A 19,881-nucleotide genomic window follows, 5' to 3' on the forward strand; every position below is an offset into this window, starting at 1 on the left:
TTAAAAAAGATTACAAAACTTAGTCTCAAGATGAGACTCATAGAAAGAAAATTTTACAACAAAAACAGTCTGATTCAATATAATTGAATCCTAATTTTAATTATTATTTTTTTTTTATAAAACTCTTCCATGCGCTAGTGATGAACCTTCCACATATCCTCAACCTCATGTATCAGTTCCAGTAAGGTTTTTGATTTATCTCTAAAAATTCTTGAGCACCTTTCTCTCCATCCAACAAACATTGCTAACAGCACCATTTCTTTGATATTTTTATCTCCCCCCTTTCTCACTATCCATTCCTTAGCTTCTTCCCTACTAAATTCAACCTTCCAATCATGTATCTGCACAGTCACTCTTCCTTCTATTCCCTTGTACAATTCTAGCATTGTTACACATTCTGAGAACAAATGGTGAACTATTTCACATGCCCCTTTGCACAAAAAACATATACTTGGAAGATGCCATCCCCTTCTTGCTAGATTGTCTGCTGTAAGAATTCTGTTATAATATGTTAGCCATGCAAACACCTTGATCCTTGGTGCTACCTTGTACTTCCATACTTTATGTATATTAGATCCTATTGCAGGAGCATTCTTCATGCCTAGATAAGCTGACTTGACCGAGAAAACTTTGTTTGATTCCAACATCCAACTTACATTATCCTGAACAACTGGATTTACTTGTTGTGTTACTAGAAGTTGCCTAAAAGCCTGTAGATGTTGAGATGCTCTCTCTTCATTCAAAATTACCCTTATATCCTGAAAAAAATCTTCCACACTCTGTAGCTGGTATACTTCCTTGACTGATATGCCCTTATCCCTTGCCTCCTTAAATAATTCATCAAATTCAAATTTGAGTTGACCACACCCCCAGTTATGAATCCAAAATTTTACTGTTTCTCCATTTCCCAGTTCTCTTCTCATAAAATTATCACAAAAAGGCGTTAATCTGTATATGTTTTCTTTGAAAAATTTACATTTTGGTAAATCACTCGTACCAGTAAGGTGAAAAGCTGATTCAAAAATTGATTTCCATAATCTCGTCTCTGGTTTGTCCCAATACCAGTACCATTTAGCCAACAAGGCGTCATTAAAAGTCTGAATGTCCAATATACCCAATCCTCCAAACTTCTTTGGTTTACACACTAACTTCCAATTTGCTAGAGGTATACCTTTCATATTCTGTTCATTCTTCTTCCATAAAGAATTCCTTCTAGTTTTGTCTATTTCATGAATGACCCACATTGGTAATTTGAATACCGACATAAAATATATCGGTATAGAAGATAAAATAGCATTAATTAGAACCAATCTGCCTGCAATGGAGAGCTGCTTAGCTGCCCATCCCTCTAATCTTTGGTTAAGATTAAGCGCTTTTGGGCAGTTTTTTGTCTGACAGGGGTAGACCTAAATAATTGAAAGGCAAGCTGCCTTGTTTGCATCCTAAAATCTAAGTGAGCTGCTATGCATTATCAAAAGCATGTGTGGAAAGTATGAGCTCAGATTTTTCCATGCTGACTGATAAGCCTGAAATCTGCTTAAAGATGCTGAAAAGAATCTTGAGTGCCTGAACTTGTCCAGTATCAGGTTTAACAAAGAAAAGAGAGTCATCCGCATATAATATACAAGGTCTCATATTATCAAAGGGCAATCTCCAAGTACCACTTTCCACCAACTTGTCCAACCATCTTGGTAAAAAATTCATTGCCAAGATAAAAAGAAGTGGAGATAAAGGATCTCCTTGCCTTACCCCCCTCTTTAAAACAAATGTTTTTCTATTTTTGGATCAAACTGGAATTTTGTTCAAAACTCTGCTAACTTTGTACTGTTGTCGGTTCAAAATAAAATGTGTGTGTGTATTTGAAAGACTACCCAGAGAAAGTAGTCCCAGACGAGGACGACTATTTTCCGGTTCCCAGTTCCCACGAATTCTTTTGCTCTTTTGAGTTCCCACACCTGTGTGGAAATATGAAGTCAACGATATTTCTTTCTCCCTACATGGCTACATGCTGACTAATATTTTCTCCGTGAAATATAAACCCAATGGCAATTTTTGCTCCTTGCATTTGAGAAAATATTACTTTTATTATTCATGTGGATCATCAGCGCCGCAAAATTTTGGATTGACGCGGCTGACTACGGACTAAACAAGGAATCCGAATCCTCCCAGGTACCTAACTCGAGCAATTGAAACGGACGGTCCAGATTAACTCAAAACGGTGTCTATTCGGAGACCTGAATAGAGCAGGTGGCCAGTATTATTTGTGCTTTGAGATTCGTGCTAAATTAAAAAAACGATACTGGACTCTTTCTTTCTAATTTGCTGGAGTGAGCCAGTGAGGTACCAGCTAGGGTGATCCGAATTTCTAATCAAGGGGCAGTAATAAAATTTTATATAACGCGGTTTGATATTCGATTTGGATCGTTTGATCTGATTTACGAAATTTTTTTTATATAATATAAAAATTTCATGGAGAGTCCAACAATGTTTTTTTTTTTTTTTTAAGGTCAGGTAGCAATTACTATCGACATATTCATTGAAAAAAAAAAAAAAGTGCTATACAGGGAGAGTCTAACAATTTAGATCAGATATAAAACCGAATTTGATCCGATATCATTAAATACTCCGCTCCCACCCTAGTATAATAAATTATATGGAGTATATTGCTAACGGATGCTTCACATTGTTTTATTGCATCCCAAATTAATTTTGATATTAAGACGGAAATTATATTTAGTCGGTATTGTAGCTTTTTTTTCATCTTGATTTTTTGCGAATGTAAAATATAGTTAGTCTATGCCACTGAAAAGTTTGTGAATGTCGGGGGAACCGAAGAAGTAACTTAATTATACTTTATCTGTAAAGTTATTGATAATATTGTTTTGTCTTTTTATTTGATTTAATTGTATGAAATCAAAATAACTTTTGTTATCATGTTCTAGCTCATGCTATAAGAAAAACATAATAGACACTTGCTAGATAAATTTGAAAGGTACAATAACATAATGTGGAAAAAGAAAGATGGCTGGATAAGACGTATAAATTAAAAATATGAAAGGTATATGAGACCGTTTGGTTGACAATGATTGAGGTAATCTGTACTACGCAAAAGTTTTTTAAGTTTCGGATAAAGATGAACCAAACGTGACAAGACCTGGGTAAGGAAAAGAGACAAAGAAAGTTAATAATTTTGCTTCAAACAAGATACTTAAGCGTGCACGGTCAAGCGAATAGAAAAAAAAAAGCAAAACAATTTGCCAAAGAAATGCCGTTTTTGAAACTCTGTACAAATGCCAGTTTTACACGATATCTTGCCTGGATACATTTATTTCGTTGAAGGCTAGCCTGTCTGGTATAAGGAATTGTGGATGGTTCCATAAAAATCAGATCAAATTCAGTTTAATATTTGATCAGAACCATTTGATTGCATCAAGATTTGTGCAGAGTTTTAAGATTCATACTGATTAAGTGCGTACAAAATTCGACATGAATTAAATAGTTCTGATAATAAAATCAGATCAAATTTGAACTGATACGCATCAGACTGCTCCACTTCAGGATAAAAACTTTTGGTTGAGAGAAATTATGATGAATTCAATGGTATAGTTTGAATATCAGATCAAATTCGACATGAATTAATGACAACCTGAGCTGTCTGAGTTACCATTCCACTTGAGTTTGAAGTTGGGTTACAAACGGATCGGATATTAATTATCCAACTGATTTATATTTCACTTTTTGTAAATTTGAATATTTGAATACATATAATTATTAATTATCCGAATAATTATTCATATCAATATATTTTTAATTTCAGATATTTGCTTGACGCGCTCCTCTTTCAGATGTACATTATTGAAAAGCATGCACAGAAGTCTCGTTCTACTGTTAAATATTTAAAAATAAGAATATTGTTATATTTTTCCTTCACAAAGCAGAAATATACAAACATATATATATATAGAGATGGGCTATGGTGCATTGCAATGCATAAACCCTTTTATGCATTGCACTATAAATCATGGATTTAAAGTTCAAACGACCAATCCGAACCGTTCATCTTGTTCTTCATATTAATATGTACTTGGGAACCAAATTTTACATTTTTTTGAATTTTTTTACTATTTATTAAGCAATTTTGAAAGTCGCTGATCTGATGGTTCAGAAAATTTTACTGTTTTTTACTGTTCACAGCAAAACAGCAATTTTCAAAAATGCTTAATAAATAGTAAAAAAATTCCAAAAAATGTAAAATTTGGTCTCCAAGCACATTTCAATATGGATTAAACATCTAACGGTTCGGATCGGTCGTTTGGACTTTAAATCCATGATTATAGTGCAATGCATAAGGGGGTTGATGCATTGCAATGCACCATAGCCCATCTATATATATATATATATATATAGAGAGAGAGAGAGAGAGAGAGAGAGAGAGAGAGATGAGCTATGGTGCATTGCAATGCATGAATCCTCTTATGCATTGCACTATAAATCATGGATTTAAAGTCTAAATGACCGATCCGAACCGTTCATCTTGTTCTCCATATTAATATGTGCTTGGAGACCAAATTTTAGATTTTTTGGAATTTTTTTACTATTTATTAAGCAATTTTGAAAGTCGCTGATCTGATGTTCCAGAAAATTTTACTGTTTTATACTGTTCACAGCAAAACAGCAATTTTCAAAAATGCTTAATAAATAGTAAAAAAATTCAAAAAAATGTAAAATTTGGTCTCCAAGCACATTTCAATATGGATTAAACATCTAACGGTTCGGATCGGTCGTTTGGACTTTAAATCCGTAATTATAGTGCAATGCATAAGGGGGTTCATGCATTGCAATGCACCATAGCCCATCTCTCTCTCTCTCTATATATATATATATATATATATATATATATCAGGTTTACATTGTTAAGATCGAACCCACCATGGAAAAAAATTAAATTGAAAAGATACTTAAACGTTTTGATCGATACTTGTTCAAACTGTCAAAACTTATTTTATGCTTCCGAAGGTTTTTGGCACAACTAAGGGCCCGTTCGGTGAACAATTGTTCACCGTGGGAAAAAAAAAATTGCTCAGAGTTAAGTTTTTATTCCCACGGTGAACAGTAAAATTCAGTTCAAAATTTTTGATTCCCACACCCATTCTCATTTCCTACTGGACTGCCGAACGGGCCCTAATTGTCATAAAATGAAGTCAAGCACGCTCATCGAGTTCCTTGCGTCCTAAATTATCTGAGTTGTTCTTCTAATTTTGTTAAAATAAATATTAGTGATAAAGTTACTTAACTATTTAATATTTATAATTTGTTTTTTGAAATTTAAATATCAAATTATTTTACACAGAGAGTATTATCTTTGTTGCTAGACTAAAGACTGATTGTAAATATCTTTCTAATTTTGTTTCATAATTTAGTGTTTAATTAGGTAACTAACTTTTAGAACCATTCGTGAATTGTTGGTCATAACAGTACTATTTGCATGGAAGGTTGCAAGTTCAATATTGAATTGTTCAATGTATTTTCTTTTCACATATTTAATATAACTGTTTTATATTATTTTAGTCATATGAAGTCATACGTTATGTGACTAATTTTTCAACATTATTTCTTAATTATATTTATTAATACTTTTTATTATTTGATATATTTTGTTATTGTTTAATATATTTTGTTATTATTTTCTTTGAACTAACTTACATTTTGAAAAAAATCATTAAACGCGACGGCGTGACCAACGTGATATGACTGTCTTCTACCATTTTAATCACATCATATATTAACACGTGATGTAACGTAATCAAGTGACAGCACGTTAGTTACATCACGTCATGTCACGTTTTTCCTATACTATTTCTAAATCATCTTACCATTATAAAATTTACAAAAATACTCTCACATTGTCACTAGATTCACCTTTCCATCTTACTATAATTTGTATACACAAGATATTGTCACTAGATTCACCTTTCCATCTTACTATAATTTGTATAGACAAGATATAATTCTGTCTATTTATCTCTTAGTTGGTCCATTTGAAAAAATAGTACAGTTTTTCCGTGCAAAGTAATATTCGGTTCTCTACCGACTATATATATATACAAACCTATCATTTGATATTTGTTTCATAAATTTTAGATTTTATACTTGTGATTTTAGTTAATAAATACGTAAAAGATATGTTTATTAAGTTGAGACTTCTTCTCATTTTCTGCAATGTTATACTTATAGCATATTTTAATTTTCTATTTAAACCAAAAATATAACTACAAAATAATTAAATGAACGTAACAAAATAACACGAAAAATCATACCTACTAATTAATTAGTATTATTCTAATATATCTTATTTATGAAAACAATATATACTATGGAATTTTCGAACAAAAGATGGTAAACTTTTTAAACATTTCTCTTGAAAAAAAAAAGTAAAATGTTTCCCCGAAATGGAAATAATCATATTTTGAAAATTGGATCTAGAACATGGCGTGTGGTATGCTTTTTTCATCACAATATTGATAGAGAGAGAATAACTAAATTAAATGAATAGAAAAAAAAAATCAAACTTATAATAGAATAAATGAACAAAGCAAAATTTTCTTTATTTACAATTCAAAAAGCAAAAAAATGTTGTACAAAAATAGATATCCAAAACATCCCTAGAATTACGGCCAAATTGATACTACAAGAACAATTGACCTATTTATAATTTGTTATCGGGTTTCATGCTACTATAAAACAGTACTCACATCTAAATAACTAACAAAACTATATAATCTAAAGAAATGTTTAGTTCGCCATTTTCTGAAATATATGGATTTCACAAAATGTAATTTATTTTAAAAAAAATATGTTATTACCATATTTGGTTGGTACATAACTATTATAACATTTCAGAGAATGTATCATATTTAGGTATGCGAGACGGTGACTCATAACAACGAGCTATATGACATACAATATTCAAACTCAAAAATTGAGGTAACTTACCCTCAAAAAAAAAAAAAATTGAGGTAACTTATTAGGAGAGATGAATTAATCTTTCTTCTGAGTAGCATTAGGAGTGTTCAAATGGTTAGATTTATTTGATTTTTAACCGAATAGAAAAAGTTCGGTTGAAATGGATTGGTTCGGTTTAAATTTTTTAAAATCGACAAAATCGAACCGATCAGTTTACAATGGTTAATTTTTAAACCCAACTCGAGTCAGTTTCAACCGCTTATGTCTCTCTTCTCTCCTCTCTGGCAAGGTGTTTCCGTCTGATCCTGATATATGCAATATATTGCTTCTTATCCAAGAACAGAAGGCAACTAAATTGGTCCATTCCTCTGATGATTTTTCAAAGAGAAATTTAGATATATACCCATCATAACTTGGTATGCACCGCTATCTGAAATCAGAATCGTTAATTGGTTCATTGGGCTCACCTGTTCTGGAAATAATCCAACAAAAGAACATATTCTCCCGATTTTTCTCATCTGGTGCAGTGCTCAGCCAAAACCTTTCCTCAAGTGGTGAAGAGAAACAGAGCTTTGTTCTGATGGATGTAATAAAAACATAACGTGTTTTACAATTAGAACACAAGGTATTCAAAATCCATAAAACCAAAATAAAATAGTAAAGGAATTTAAATCTTATAGTTTTTGAAGTGAAAACATCTTTAGACAGAAACGTTAATAATGATCTTCAATGATTTTCCTCAGATTTGATGATGGAGACCTTAAGCGTTTTTTTTTACTTCTCTCTTTTAATAAAAATAAGAATAATTATTTATGTACCTACGCTACATTACTATGTTACAGTACCCAGACTTAGAGGAATAATATATTATGGTCCCCACTAATTATATTGTGTCCACTAATTATTATTCTAAAAAGATATCATATAGTCTCAACTAATTATTATTCTAAAATCTCAGCAATACCCTTTCTCTATGGTTCCCACTAATTATATGGTCCCCTTCAAAGTCCTGGCACTAATTTCGCGCCAACCTTTCTCTAACAAAAATAATTGATCTCATAAAAATAAATACTTTTAATACTTAGATATTAATACTTTCAGTGACATATGTAAAAAATACTTAAATATTTATACCTTCGTAGATATAAATACTTAGAAGATAAGATATTAGCACTTAAAAAAAGTAAGATATTGATATTTTGATGCGTAACTTGTTATGATAATCTCTTTTCGAGTTCCCTAATTATTCCCGTGTCAACTTTCCTCTAACAAACATACTCATAGGTATAAATACTTCAGTGTATAAGTATAAATACTTTCAATATTTAGATATTAATATTTTCAGTATCATATGTAAAAAATATTTGCAAGTGTAGGTATAAATACTTATACGGTGAGGTATAAACACTTGCGTGGCGACGAGCCAAAAAGTATGTCATCATGGATCTCATTTGAAAGAAAAAATTGCATAAATATTAATACTTTAGAAAAAAAAATCAAAATGTGGAGTTTTTGTAGTTCCCGTAGGAAGTTATATTTATGTATTTAATTTTCGGTGGTCCCCGGGTACTGTAGCGCGGGTATTGTTATCTTGGTGCTACATAATCCACTCAATAAATAATTATTCACATCATAAGTATAAATACTTTCATACATAGGTATAAATACTTCCGTTCATAGGTATTAATACTTTGGGAAAAAAAATTCGAATTGTGCAGTTTTTGCAATCCCCAGAAGAAGTTATATTTTAACATTTAATTTTTGGTGGCCCCCCTACAGGTAAAGTGCGGGTACTATTATCAACTCCCTAAAAATAAATGGACGAAACATTTTCAGTATGAGATCTCTCAAAATTAGTAAGTCAAAAACCATTTCCAAATGTGATCCTTTAAAAGAAATGGGTGAAAAAAACGTTTTTGGAATGGGATCCGTCCAAGTAGAGAAGAGGTATTTTTACATATTATGAGGCAACTTTTGAGATTAGTATATTTATTAATAGCAATTTGAATTTTTTCATCAAAAATTTAGATGTCTTTTTATCAATTCTTTAAATGAAATTGATGCACAATAATAATATAGGTCACATAATAAAATAAAACTAATATGTTTCTCCCAAAAGATTTGTTCCTTGGTTTCCACTCAAGTCTGCAATAATTTACGCAATCTATAAGAACAAACCCTTCTGTTGCAGTTGCTTATTTTAAAGACTGAAAACCATGGATTTTTCCATGACATATCCACTTACACTGCCATAATATTTACCCTCTTCAGTCTTCAATTCAAACAAAAAAATCAAGCCTTAGTCTATTTTCCAATCTCATCTCATTAAACACCAATGCGGCTCTCCAATTTTCATCCCTCTTCTTTCCCCTTCTTCAATCAAGTGGAGGGCCAGGTTTGGTTTCTTGCACTCTAGATGTCCTTTTGGAGGCATACTGCACATGTAAAAGAGCCCCAGAAGAAGCTGCTAATGTGTTTGTTCGTTTAGGTAAGCAAGGGTTTTTCCCAACTGTCAGGTCTTGCTTTTTCTTGAGTTTCATTGTTGATCCTGGCGATGTAGGAACCCTGAATAGTCTTTTTGAGCACAAGGGAGAATTCGGCATAAACCCAGACAGTTATTCCTTCACAATACTGATAAAATCCTTTATAGATGCTGAACAATACTGTAAGGCAGTTCAGGTTGAATGGTTCAGATCAAGCCCGACGTCTCTCAGGCTGAATGGCAGAATGTGCAAGTATTGAGTCAGGGTAGATCTGGACTGTCCGATATATTGCAATAATTACATCAGTGAGACAACGATTTCAATTAATTTGCCATTAGGATGTACGTGATATTTTGGATTGCTAGTTTTCAAACATTAATCCAAATATATACATCTTATAGACTATATATATAACAAAATAAGTTAAACAAACCATAATGAATATATAACATTACCTTTTATTTAATACATGATAACAAATGAAGCCAAACCTTGGTTACCCACAGAGTAATTAGGTCCTGTAAGACTACAGTTACAACTAATAATTAAGTTCAACTACTAAAAAGATAATTGATCCTGAACTTTTGAGGATGTACCATAATTCTTACATCACACACAGACAGAACTCTGAACATCGGGCAATGGAACTCGCAAGACTGGTACTAAGGACAAAGGTTTTTTCCTACGACAAACTGCACCAAGCTCCTCTCTCATGTCCACATCGTTTGGATTGACACCGTATGGTAGTTTCCAATCAAAATGCAACAAAAGCCTAGAGAGAGCTATCTGAAGGACTGCCATACCAAAATCCATACCGGCGCATCTTCTTCGACCTGCTCCAAACGGTATGAATTCAAAAAATTTCCCCTTGAGATCAATCCTAGAACCTTCAAACCTCTCTGGTATGAACTCCTCGGCATGACTCCAGTACTCAGGATCTCTTCCTAGAGCCCATGCATTGATTAGCACTAGGGCTCCAGACGGGATCGAGTAGCCAAGTAGTTGACATGTCTCCTTGCATTTCCGCGGTATCAATAGGGGCAGAGGTGGATGCAATCTCAGAGTTTCTTTGATAACTAGTTTCAGATAGTTGAGTTTCATGAGGTCATCCTCATCAAAGTCAACCTTTTCAATTGCAACATGCCTTATTTCTGCTTGTACCTTAGCCATTATCTTTGGATGCTTAATTAATTCTGTCATTGCCCATTCTATTGTAGTTGTTGTAGTGTCCGTTCCTCCAGCAAACATGTCCTAAATAAGCAGAATAACAAAGGGATAAAGTGAATTTACCAATTTTAGCACAAAATATAGAAGTTCAATTATATTGTTATTAACTGAAATACCTGTGTATTATCAGAAGTATGTTTTACAAATGTTCTTGTATCAATCCCAATTGCAATTGCTTCAAGTATTATGTTGACTATTGCTGAATTCATCTCTTTCTTTTTGTTATCCTTTCTTTCTTCTTAAAGGTGTAAACTTGCACAAAATTACAATTTAAATAAATTGTATTGGAAAACTAAAGGGTTCATTTCTATTTGATTATATATACCTTAGTTTGTTTTTAAAATATTAGGCCAAAGGCATTCAGCAAACTATAAAATAATACAGATAATTAATTACCCACGATTTGAAAGTTTGTGAATAATATAGAATTACATATATCAGATAAAATATTGGCATACTCGTGTTTTGTTCATCTCTCATTTGAATTCACATAAAAATATAGCTCTCATGAACTTACGAGGACAGCAGCTTTTACGCTATCAAATGTGATGGGCACCGCGACATTATTATTTTCCATTGCCTTGATAAGAACGTCAACCAAATCGTATTCAATTTTCTCATCTCTGTCATTATGATGTTGCTTCTGTTTTTCCAAATGCTCTTCTATCGTCTCCTCCATTATTGAATCCAGAATCCTACATATTTTGTTGACATTTGGATGTTAGCCAAGGAAAAATGCTTACAAATTCTTTTAACAATCTTTTTTGCTAACTCAAAGTCACACACAATTACAAACACACTTGCATTAGTAATCAATTACCTGTAGGTTTGTAAATATTTTGTTCTCATCTTCACGTCCAACCAGTTTAGCGAAGGGAACAGATCGGATGGACTAACCCAAGAAGTTTGATCGATTATCTCCTTCAGAGTTTTCAAGAACATCTCTTGCCTTTTACATTTACCCCCAAATGTGGCACGAGCGACAATGTTGTTTGCAACCTCACTTATCTTTTCAACCAACTCGACAGGTGATTTATCAGAAAAAGTGGAGAGCCATCTCAACATAGAATGGACCTCTTCATGCCGAATTGAAGAGAGAGATTTGACCTGCTTTGAGGAGAGGAGCTCATTGACACAGATTCGGCGCAGCCGACGCCAGTAAGGACCATTTGAGAAGACAATGTCACAGCAATTGTTACACATTTTTGCGGCAGCCAACATAGGGCGGTCGGAAAAATTTGCATCTTGTATTTTCATCACCTGAACACATACATACATATGCATTTAGGTGGTAATCGTATTAAGGAACTAAATATCTTATTTTAGTGTACCAGCATTTTATTTGATTAAGATGCATGCTTTTAGTTTTACTTTTTTTGACAACTACATCTGCAATCCAGCCCCATTAATTATGATTTTAGTATCAAATCTAAAAGTGATAGAGGTTTTCAATTTTTTTGAAGAATAATTGTCATGCACATTGGATTATTTAAAAATCTTGCAAACCAATGTTTACAGATTGCCAATTACCAAGGAATACTACATATATTACCGAAACAGGTGTTGCAATCAATTTTTTTGTATATAATTGAATTAGTTGACTGCATATTGAATACAGATTTATATCGCACTATTTGGTAAGAATTTTATGTTAATTCAATTGTAGGATACCTCTTGTGCCGCTTCTCTTGATGTAATGACGACAAGGTCCGTTTGACCAGTACGAAGTAGCATGACGGGGCCGTGTGACCGGGCAAGGTCACGCAGGGTATGGTGGGGCAATTGAGCACTTGCTAGGTTGTGTAGGTTGCCAATAAATGGGAGGGTCCTTGGACCTGGAGGGAGTTTGCATTCGGATAGAGATTTTGTGGCTTTCTTTCTATGGAGGACTTGAAGAGAGAATGCAAAGAAAAGGAGCAGAACACAAATTACTTGGTAGGGAAGAGAGGCAAGTGTGAGTTCCATTTCTTTTTTGTTTTGGGTGCTGGAAATAGTAGAACTAATTCAAATTGTGAGCTTGAATTCCAATGTATAAGCCAATTACAAGGAATAGAACGCAGACAGTTCATTTTTTATGGCATTGTACCTAATTATAAATCAACAATGTACATGTACAATGTGTGTGTGTATAGGTTGTAAGCAAAAGATACTAAAACGTAACAAACTCAAATGTGACAAACCAATGCTGATAATCAACTAATACTAAATTAACATCTCAATGGTGTGTACTCCTTTAGCATCTCCAACAATTCTTAATAAAATAAAATAAAATAAAAAACAATACCAAGATAGAATATAAATGAAATAATGAACCCTGATTAGTTTATTCTTATTATCTTTTAGCAGTTAGTTTAATTCTTAGTTAAGAGAGTGCTAAAATCATGTGCTCTAAAATTAATATGGCCGCACACTCTTTTTTTTTTCTTTTTTTTGTGAAAACTTGGTAGAGGCTACCAGCCTACCAAGGATTGCATTGAATATAAATATCTGGCTGCACACTCATAATAGGAATTGGGGCGGTCCAAATTTTGTTGGTCGTCAGGTAGGAGTTGTTCAATCCACATCGCATCAAGATCTGTGCGAACAATTTCATAATTAATGTGGATCAAGTGCACATGAATCTTTATACATATTGAACGGCTCTAATCGAACATTTGACCGAATTTAATCAAACACCCATCAGACCGCTCCCAATCCTTTATGATAATGTACAATTTACACCTACTCTTGCGACCTTGTTAATAATTTTTTTTGCATTTTTCTCCGATACACAACCTTCTTATACAAAAATATTGAAATCGAATTCAATCGTTCAATTGATTAAGCATAATATAATTAATAGATGAATATTCAATTTTATGTGATCTTTTGAGTAATTCTACTGGGCTTGTTCGACAGTTCTTTTAAAGTGAGAGAAGATTAAAAACTTAATTATCTATGATGTTAGATTCACAATTTTGATCTCGGTTGGAAATGGGTCCAAATCCCACAAATTAACTCAAAATTTGAGTTTGGATTCAAGACCGTTCAATCAAAATCCAGATCAATTTAATCCAAAATAGAATTCAAGAAACTCTTTAACATTCGTGCAAATTTTGACCGAATAGTCCGTTTCAACTCTAGATCCGAATTCGTCGGAAATAAAAGAGAGTAGAGAAATGAAAGAAAAGACTTGACAAAAAGTAGATAAGTTGTGATCGAACTCTCCGTTTGGTGGGTGGTCTTGCCTGGCCTGATTTTTCCTCCTGCATCCTGTCCTCTCCGATATTTCAACGAAATACTTTCTTCGCGCTCGCAACTTTCTTCTTTACCTCAGAATTAACCGGTACAGATTCAGTGCAGTACCCTACCCCTGTTGAATGAGATTTACATCGTCTGTTCTGACATGAATTTCAAAAGAAATTCCCTATAATCTAATTAGGTACCGAATAATTTTGGTTCTAATTTGACATGAATTTCAAAACAAATTCCCTATAATCTAATTAGGTACCGAAATAATTTTGGTTCGACTGAAAATTATTATTTTTCTACGAGAATTTCAGTTTATCTAAAATCTCTAGGACGCAAACGTTGCACCATGGATTTTTAGATTGGTTTGATTTTTTCACCGAGGTTTAGTCAACATATATCTAAGATTCGTTCATTTTGGAATAAAACAAACAAAATTTGTATCCCCTGAGATATCTCAAAAATTTTAGTTAATGTGCATAATATCTAAACTGCTCAAATTATTTTTGCACAAATCTCAAAACAATAAAACACTGCTCCAATCTCCATGCATTCAGATAAGCACCAAATTAAATACGATCTGGTTTTAGATACACTGAAATTCGCAATTATCTAAGAGGATATGAATTCATATAATCAAGGGCTAGTCTCGCAGGAAATAGTAATTTTCAGTTGAACGAAAATAATAGGTTCGATGTCTGATTAGATTATAGGAATTTTGCTTTGACATTCGTGCCAAATTATTTATTTTCAGTCTCAAAACAACATATATAGTCCGTTTTAATAGTCTAGTGACTTAGTAATGATTTATTTTCATTTCAAGATTTTATTATGTTCCTCAAAAGAAGATTTTATTTATAAAAATAATCCGAAAGGGCTTTACAATAAAGTAGCTCAAAATTTGAGTTCGGATTAGGACCGTCTGATCAGAATTCAGATCAATCCAAATCTGAGGTAAAATTTGAGTTTGGACAATCCAGATTCAAACTCAAATTTTGAGTTACTTTAGGGATCTGAATTCTTACAATCCATGTGTTCGGTCATATATTCTTCCATGAATTGATCGTCATCTTCGCATTACAAAAATTTAACCTATTTCAAAGACCAACAATATTAGACTTTGGTACCGTGTTTTTCTATGTTCAAGAGGAAAACTATAAAGCATGTTTTTCTACGTTTTCTGAATATCTATAAAGAGAGTTTTGAACTCACATGGGGAATAGAGCATGATTATGGAAAAACCCGAGGGCCACAATCATCTCTTTTTACAACAGGATTGCCCTTCTTTTAGTGAATTGTCGAAGGTTCTAAGAATCTACCGGTACAAAACTATATCTGTCATTGGATGCCCATTAAAACCATCACCTGATTCAAATCTGCATCTATTAATTCACACAGATGTTGGAAGCAGAAAAGCTACTTATTGGATGGATCCAAAAAACATAAATTTTCATAGGACTAATATTACTAATACAGTTGGATTAGCCAAAAATATTCTAACAAAACAAAAATTAGCTGTATGAAGTTTCTGGAAAACTTATCTTCATAGAAGGCACAATGGCCATCATATTCTGATGCCTACTACTTTGAACTCACTTGGCCAAACTTTTGCAGTACCTGAGATTTAACATGTGATCTTGCCTTTATGAGAACATGTGATCTTGCCTTTATGAGAATGAGAATTGGCTCCAATTGCCTAAAGCTACCAATAGCTGGTCAACATTATAATCTCAGTTGCATTGTTTCTTCCACGACCAAGAATATTTCATTAATCCTAAATTTAAAGAGCAAGATATGTCAAAAAACACGTGGGGGTACAGTTATGGTCTGTAATGAGAGCAGTATGCTTGTAGAATAATAGAAATTGAACAAAAAAAATGGCAAAAGCAAACCAAAGAAGATTATAACAAATAAGTATGAACAAGCAAATACAACTACTACACATTTCAAACTAGATTTGATACTGACAGAAATCAAATTAAAAAAAAATTATGAAAATGAAATTCTGAGCATTAACTACATAATAATTGACAAATTGACAACAAGAAAGTTCATTCAAGCTTAAACATATGCACCTGCTCATATTGAGATTCACATTAGCAAGCCATGAGGTTAAGTATACCTAATAAAGAACCAACAAAAATAGTCAGCTGTAACAGTAACAAAATTACTAAGCACTATACTTAAATCATAGGATGTCAATGCTAATTTTTTTTTAATCAATGATTTAAGCCATTAGAGAGTATCTGTTGCTAAAATTGGTGTTGGTACGCACAATAAAAGTGATTGGTACTTGATTATCCCCCACCTGTAAAACAGTCTCGGAAGTGTCATGGGTTAACAACTGTGAATGTGTAGAAAGGACAACCAAATTATTAATTTTTGGGGGTAACATTTCACAGCTTTCATCAGATAGAAGACCGCTACATCGTAGTTCATCGAATTCTCCTTCAAATAGCTCTTTGACACATGTTGGTGTTCCATTTCCTTCAATTTCTTTCTCTAATTGCATAGATGTAAGCTCCACCATGATAAATCTCTATCAAATCAAACCATTTTAAAGATATATTACAAAATAACAAAGAAGAAGAGTTCAATGGATCTGGCGAATCAATTTAAATATAGCAAAGAGCCACAAAAATGAGTCAAACAATAGATTCTTAGGAGAAAGAACAAGATATCTATTCTATTGTCTACCTTCAAAGCTAACTCTAAGACAAACATCGCGATAAGTTCTTGTGCAAGTTCTTCTGAGATTAATCAAAAAAAAGAAAGCTTCAGAATTTTAAACACCACTTGATAAACTTCCATCCAACATGTACTAACTGGCTCTACTTGACAAACAAATTTGAATAATTTAATTAGAACAAAGTTAAATACTATCCAATAAAGCGCAAACATCCCAATCAAAATCTACCAGTGATAACACTCCATGTAAAAATTTAATCTAAATAGAAGACCTTAAGTACCCAAAACTTCTTTTTGGGTACCTATAGTTTAAAATTTTACAAGACCCATTGAGTCCCTTATAATCTGGTTTTTTAAACATTTTGGTTCCTAAACAGGATTTCTCACACAGAAGAAGAAAAAGTTCCTCACCACATTTGACCAGAAATGAATCATTTAAAGTTTAAACTGTATCTTATTGTAAGGTATTTCACCAAAATAACACATTCCGCCTTAGGGTTCACTATGCTTCATGTTTATAACTAGGACGAAAACCCCCAGCAGGGAAGGAACAAAATGGAACAAATTTTAAATGTTTAAGGCATGTAAATTTAAGGTCTAAACACAAAAGTGCAGATAATTCAGAGAGAACTTGTGTAATTTACTCTTACATAAATTGTAACCTTAAAAATATATGAGCGGTTTACCAAAATCAAACACAGAAAATGATGAGAACACTGGAATCCCACCACCATCTCCGCTGTCATTAATGACCTCAGGTTGGTTGCAAAATTGAACGATCGGACTTCCAGTAGATCCTTTGAGAAAGCAGCGCATTGATTTAGATGCTTTAACCATTTGCGAAACAGCTAGCACCTGTAGATTTGTATCATGTAAAAAGAATTTCAATACGAAAACTCTACTATATCTAGCGAGCTATTAGATATTGGTTGGGCAAGGGACACTCAAATCTGGTATTATATTCATAAATTGTAGAAGAATTGGCTTTGTCCACCTTTGTTTCCATGGGCACATATGCAATAGAAGTACAAAAGAGGATTTCATTTGCTAATTGAGATAATTTTATTCAAGTCTTGATTAATTTCCACATTAAATACTATCTAGTTCTAAAGAGAGAAACTTGTACTATAATTCCTGGGTTATTTAGAAAAATGAGATAAAGAATTTAGCAAATGAAATACCATCTCCTTATAGGAAGACAATAATGCGCTTCGACCAAGCCCCTGAACAAGTGCAAAAGAAAATAAGATAATGAACCAAGTCATACAAAAACCAAATTGATTGCCCAATATAAAACTATCAAAAGTTTTAGTAACTCAATTTTCAATACTATCTTCAACTGTTGTACTTCACTAACTAATTAAAAACAACATGGTGTGGAAAATTAGATTGTCGTCACTTATATACACAGAGAAGGACAAGAGCTATTACAAAAAGGAGCTGAGGCTCTAAGTTAGCTTAAAAGTAGCACCACACTATCAGCCTGCCCATTAGCACAATACTAGTTTAATTTAGTATAGTATCATGAAATCAATTTGAAGCTCGTATATAACATAACACAATACAAGAATACAACATAACTAAAACAAATCAGGACACTATAGTTTGGTAAGTACGGACCTGATTTTACTGATCACAAAGAATATGAAAGTACTGGTACCAACAATAGTGTAACATAAATTGTAAATGTGCTCACTAGATTTGCCCATGATCATACCTCCTTCATACTAGCTATAAAAATAATTAAAGAGAAGTAACAATACCTGCTGGTAAGCCAATTTTTTATAAGCCTTCTCACGTATAGCTGGCATATCTTTCAGAACTCCCAAATCCCTCTTCAACACAAACCTGATACCATTCCATCAATAAAATTTCAGTATTTGAACTCAAAAATGGTACTTCTTAATTATTGCAGAAGATATTTTGAATTTTTTATTAATTGATGTATGTCTGAAAGAAGCCCCATCCTTTTCACTGCTGTCAGGTGCATCAATTCAACTGTAATTAAACAATAATCAGAAAAATTGCAAATTTCCATTATTAATATTTACAGCCATATATATCCTATATATTTACAAATTCCTTTATCATTTTAATTTAACTCTACAATTCAAACAAATGCAATTCAGGGAAATAAGAGAAAAGAACTCGCCTCTGAGAGAGAAAAGCATTCACCACAGAAGTGGCGTGCAATTTGCCATCGGAGGAGGCAGAGAGCCAGCGATCCTTTGCCGAGAGGAGCTTCGACCACTGGTTCCTGATGTTTCTCTGCGCCGCCGGTCGCCAAAGTCTAAACGGCGACGGCGATGGTGACGGCGAGCTAGTGTAAAGGTTTTGACTGTTTAAATCGATTGCGCGCCTTGGAGTCGCTTCGGAGTCCTCCATGGTTTCGACAGTAGCAGCAGTGAGGCAAGCCGGGGGGTGTTCGGCGGGTGCGTATCCTCTGAGATATCTCAACTTTTGCGTGACCGACGTGTCCGGTGCCTATTCGGGGGTGATGTAGGCTGTCAGTATTATGTGTGCTTTGAGATTCGTGCAGAACGTATTTAAACGGTTGGGATTTTCCATAAAGTCACGCAAAGTTTGAGATATCTCAGAGTATACGAATTCGTGTTCGGCAGGACACGGAATAGGAGAAAAAAAAGAGAATTATAGAATAAAGAATTGACTTTTTTTTTTATATTAATTTTAGTTGTATTTGGTGAACTAGAATAATGAAATTAAACTTTTTTTTTTTCTAAAAGCATGTACATTAAGAAAAAGGATGAATAAGAAATATCACGTCAATTCAATAATAGTAAAATAGTTTCATCTAATTTCTTATTTTTCTTCAAAATGTAAACACTTTATAAATTACAGTTGAATGCAGACACAAAATGAGGAGTGCTTTTTGTATGTTTCAAAATTTATAAGAAGAGGTAGTTGGAAAGGCATAGTTATTCTTGTGTGCAAGTTTAACTTTAGTATGGCTTTTGATATAGTCATCTTATGTGATCTTTAGAAAGTTACAAATCAATTTGTTCTAGCATAGTAGCATTAGGTTTTGGTGGTATTATAGTTTACTAATGCTTTGCTGATGACCTTCTAAACAATGCACGTTGCAAATGGATTGTATATTATGTCCGAATCTGAATCTGTATCTGAAAAATAAATACAGATATTCGTTAGCTGAATATTCGTGCGGATACAAATGCAGAGATGGTTTTGAAGTTTAAATATCTGTATCTAAATAGTAGATATATATAAAACACTTTATAAATTACTAATTAAAAATCACAAGAGTTATATAAAT

The 19,881-nt window shown here is 33.0% G+C and overlaps 3 protein-coding genes across 4 annotated transcripts in view; all 3 read right to left on the reverse strand.

Moving 5' to 3' along the window:
- The window catches only part of LOC144559082 (Ribosomal protein S19e family protein), a 99,780-nt gene that overhangs the window by 43,009 nt on the left and 36,890 nt on the right, over positions 1-19,881 (reverse strand). The window lies entirely within an intron of this gene.
- Positions 9,909-12,886, reverse strand: LOC144559495 (desmethyl-deoxy-podophyllotoxin synthase-like). The gene is made up of 4 exons (XM_078308523.1): positions 12,345-12,886; positions 11,494-11,933; positions 11,191-11,368; positions 9,909-10,697 (listed from the first exon to the last, which is right to left on the reverse strand). The coding sequence occupies exons 1-4, from the start codon at positions 12,636-12,638 to the stop codon at positions 10,056-10,058; spliced, it is 1,554 nt and encodes a 517-aa protein (XP_078164649.1). The 5' UTR covers positions 12,639-12,886; the 3' UTR covers positions 9,909-10,055.
- LOC144559112 (uncharacterized) lies at positions 15,332-19,061 on the reverse strand. 2 transcript variants are annotated; one of them, XM_078308059.1, is made up of 8 exons: positions 18,742-19,055; positions 18,353-18,437; positions 17,771-17,812; positions 17,276-17,444; positions 16,599-16,651; positions 16,210-16,440; positions 15,977-16,023; positions 15,332-15,675 (listed from the first exon to the last, which is right to left on the reverse strand). In XM_078308059.1, exons 1-8 carry the CDS (start codon positions 18,972-18,974, stop codon positions 15,624-15,626), a joined length of 912 nt encoding a protein of 303 aa, XP_078164185.1. In that variant the 5' UTR covers positions 18,975-19,055; the 3' UTR covers positions 15,332-15,623. The 2 variants fall into 2 exon arrangements, with proteins under 2 accessions (XP_078164185.1, XP_078164186.1); XM_078308060.1 differs by lacking the exon at positions 15,977-16,023 and having other exon boundaries at positions 18,742-19,061.

Source organism: Carex rostrata, chromosome 9, assembly GCF_964058835.1.
Source record: "Carex rostrata chromosome 9, lpCarRost1.2, whole genome shotgun sequence".
Lineage (NCBI taxonomy): Eukaryota > Viridiplantae > Streptophyta > Magnoliopsida > Poales > Cyperaceae > Carex > Carex rostrata.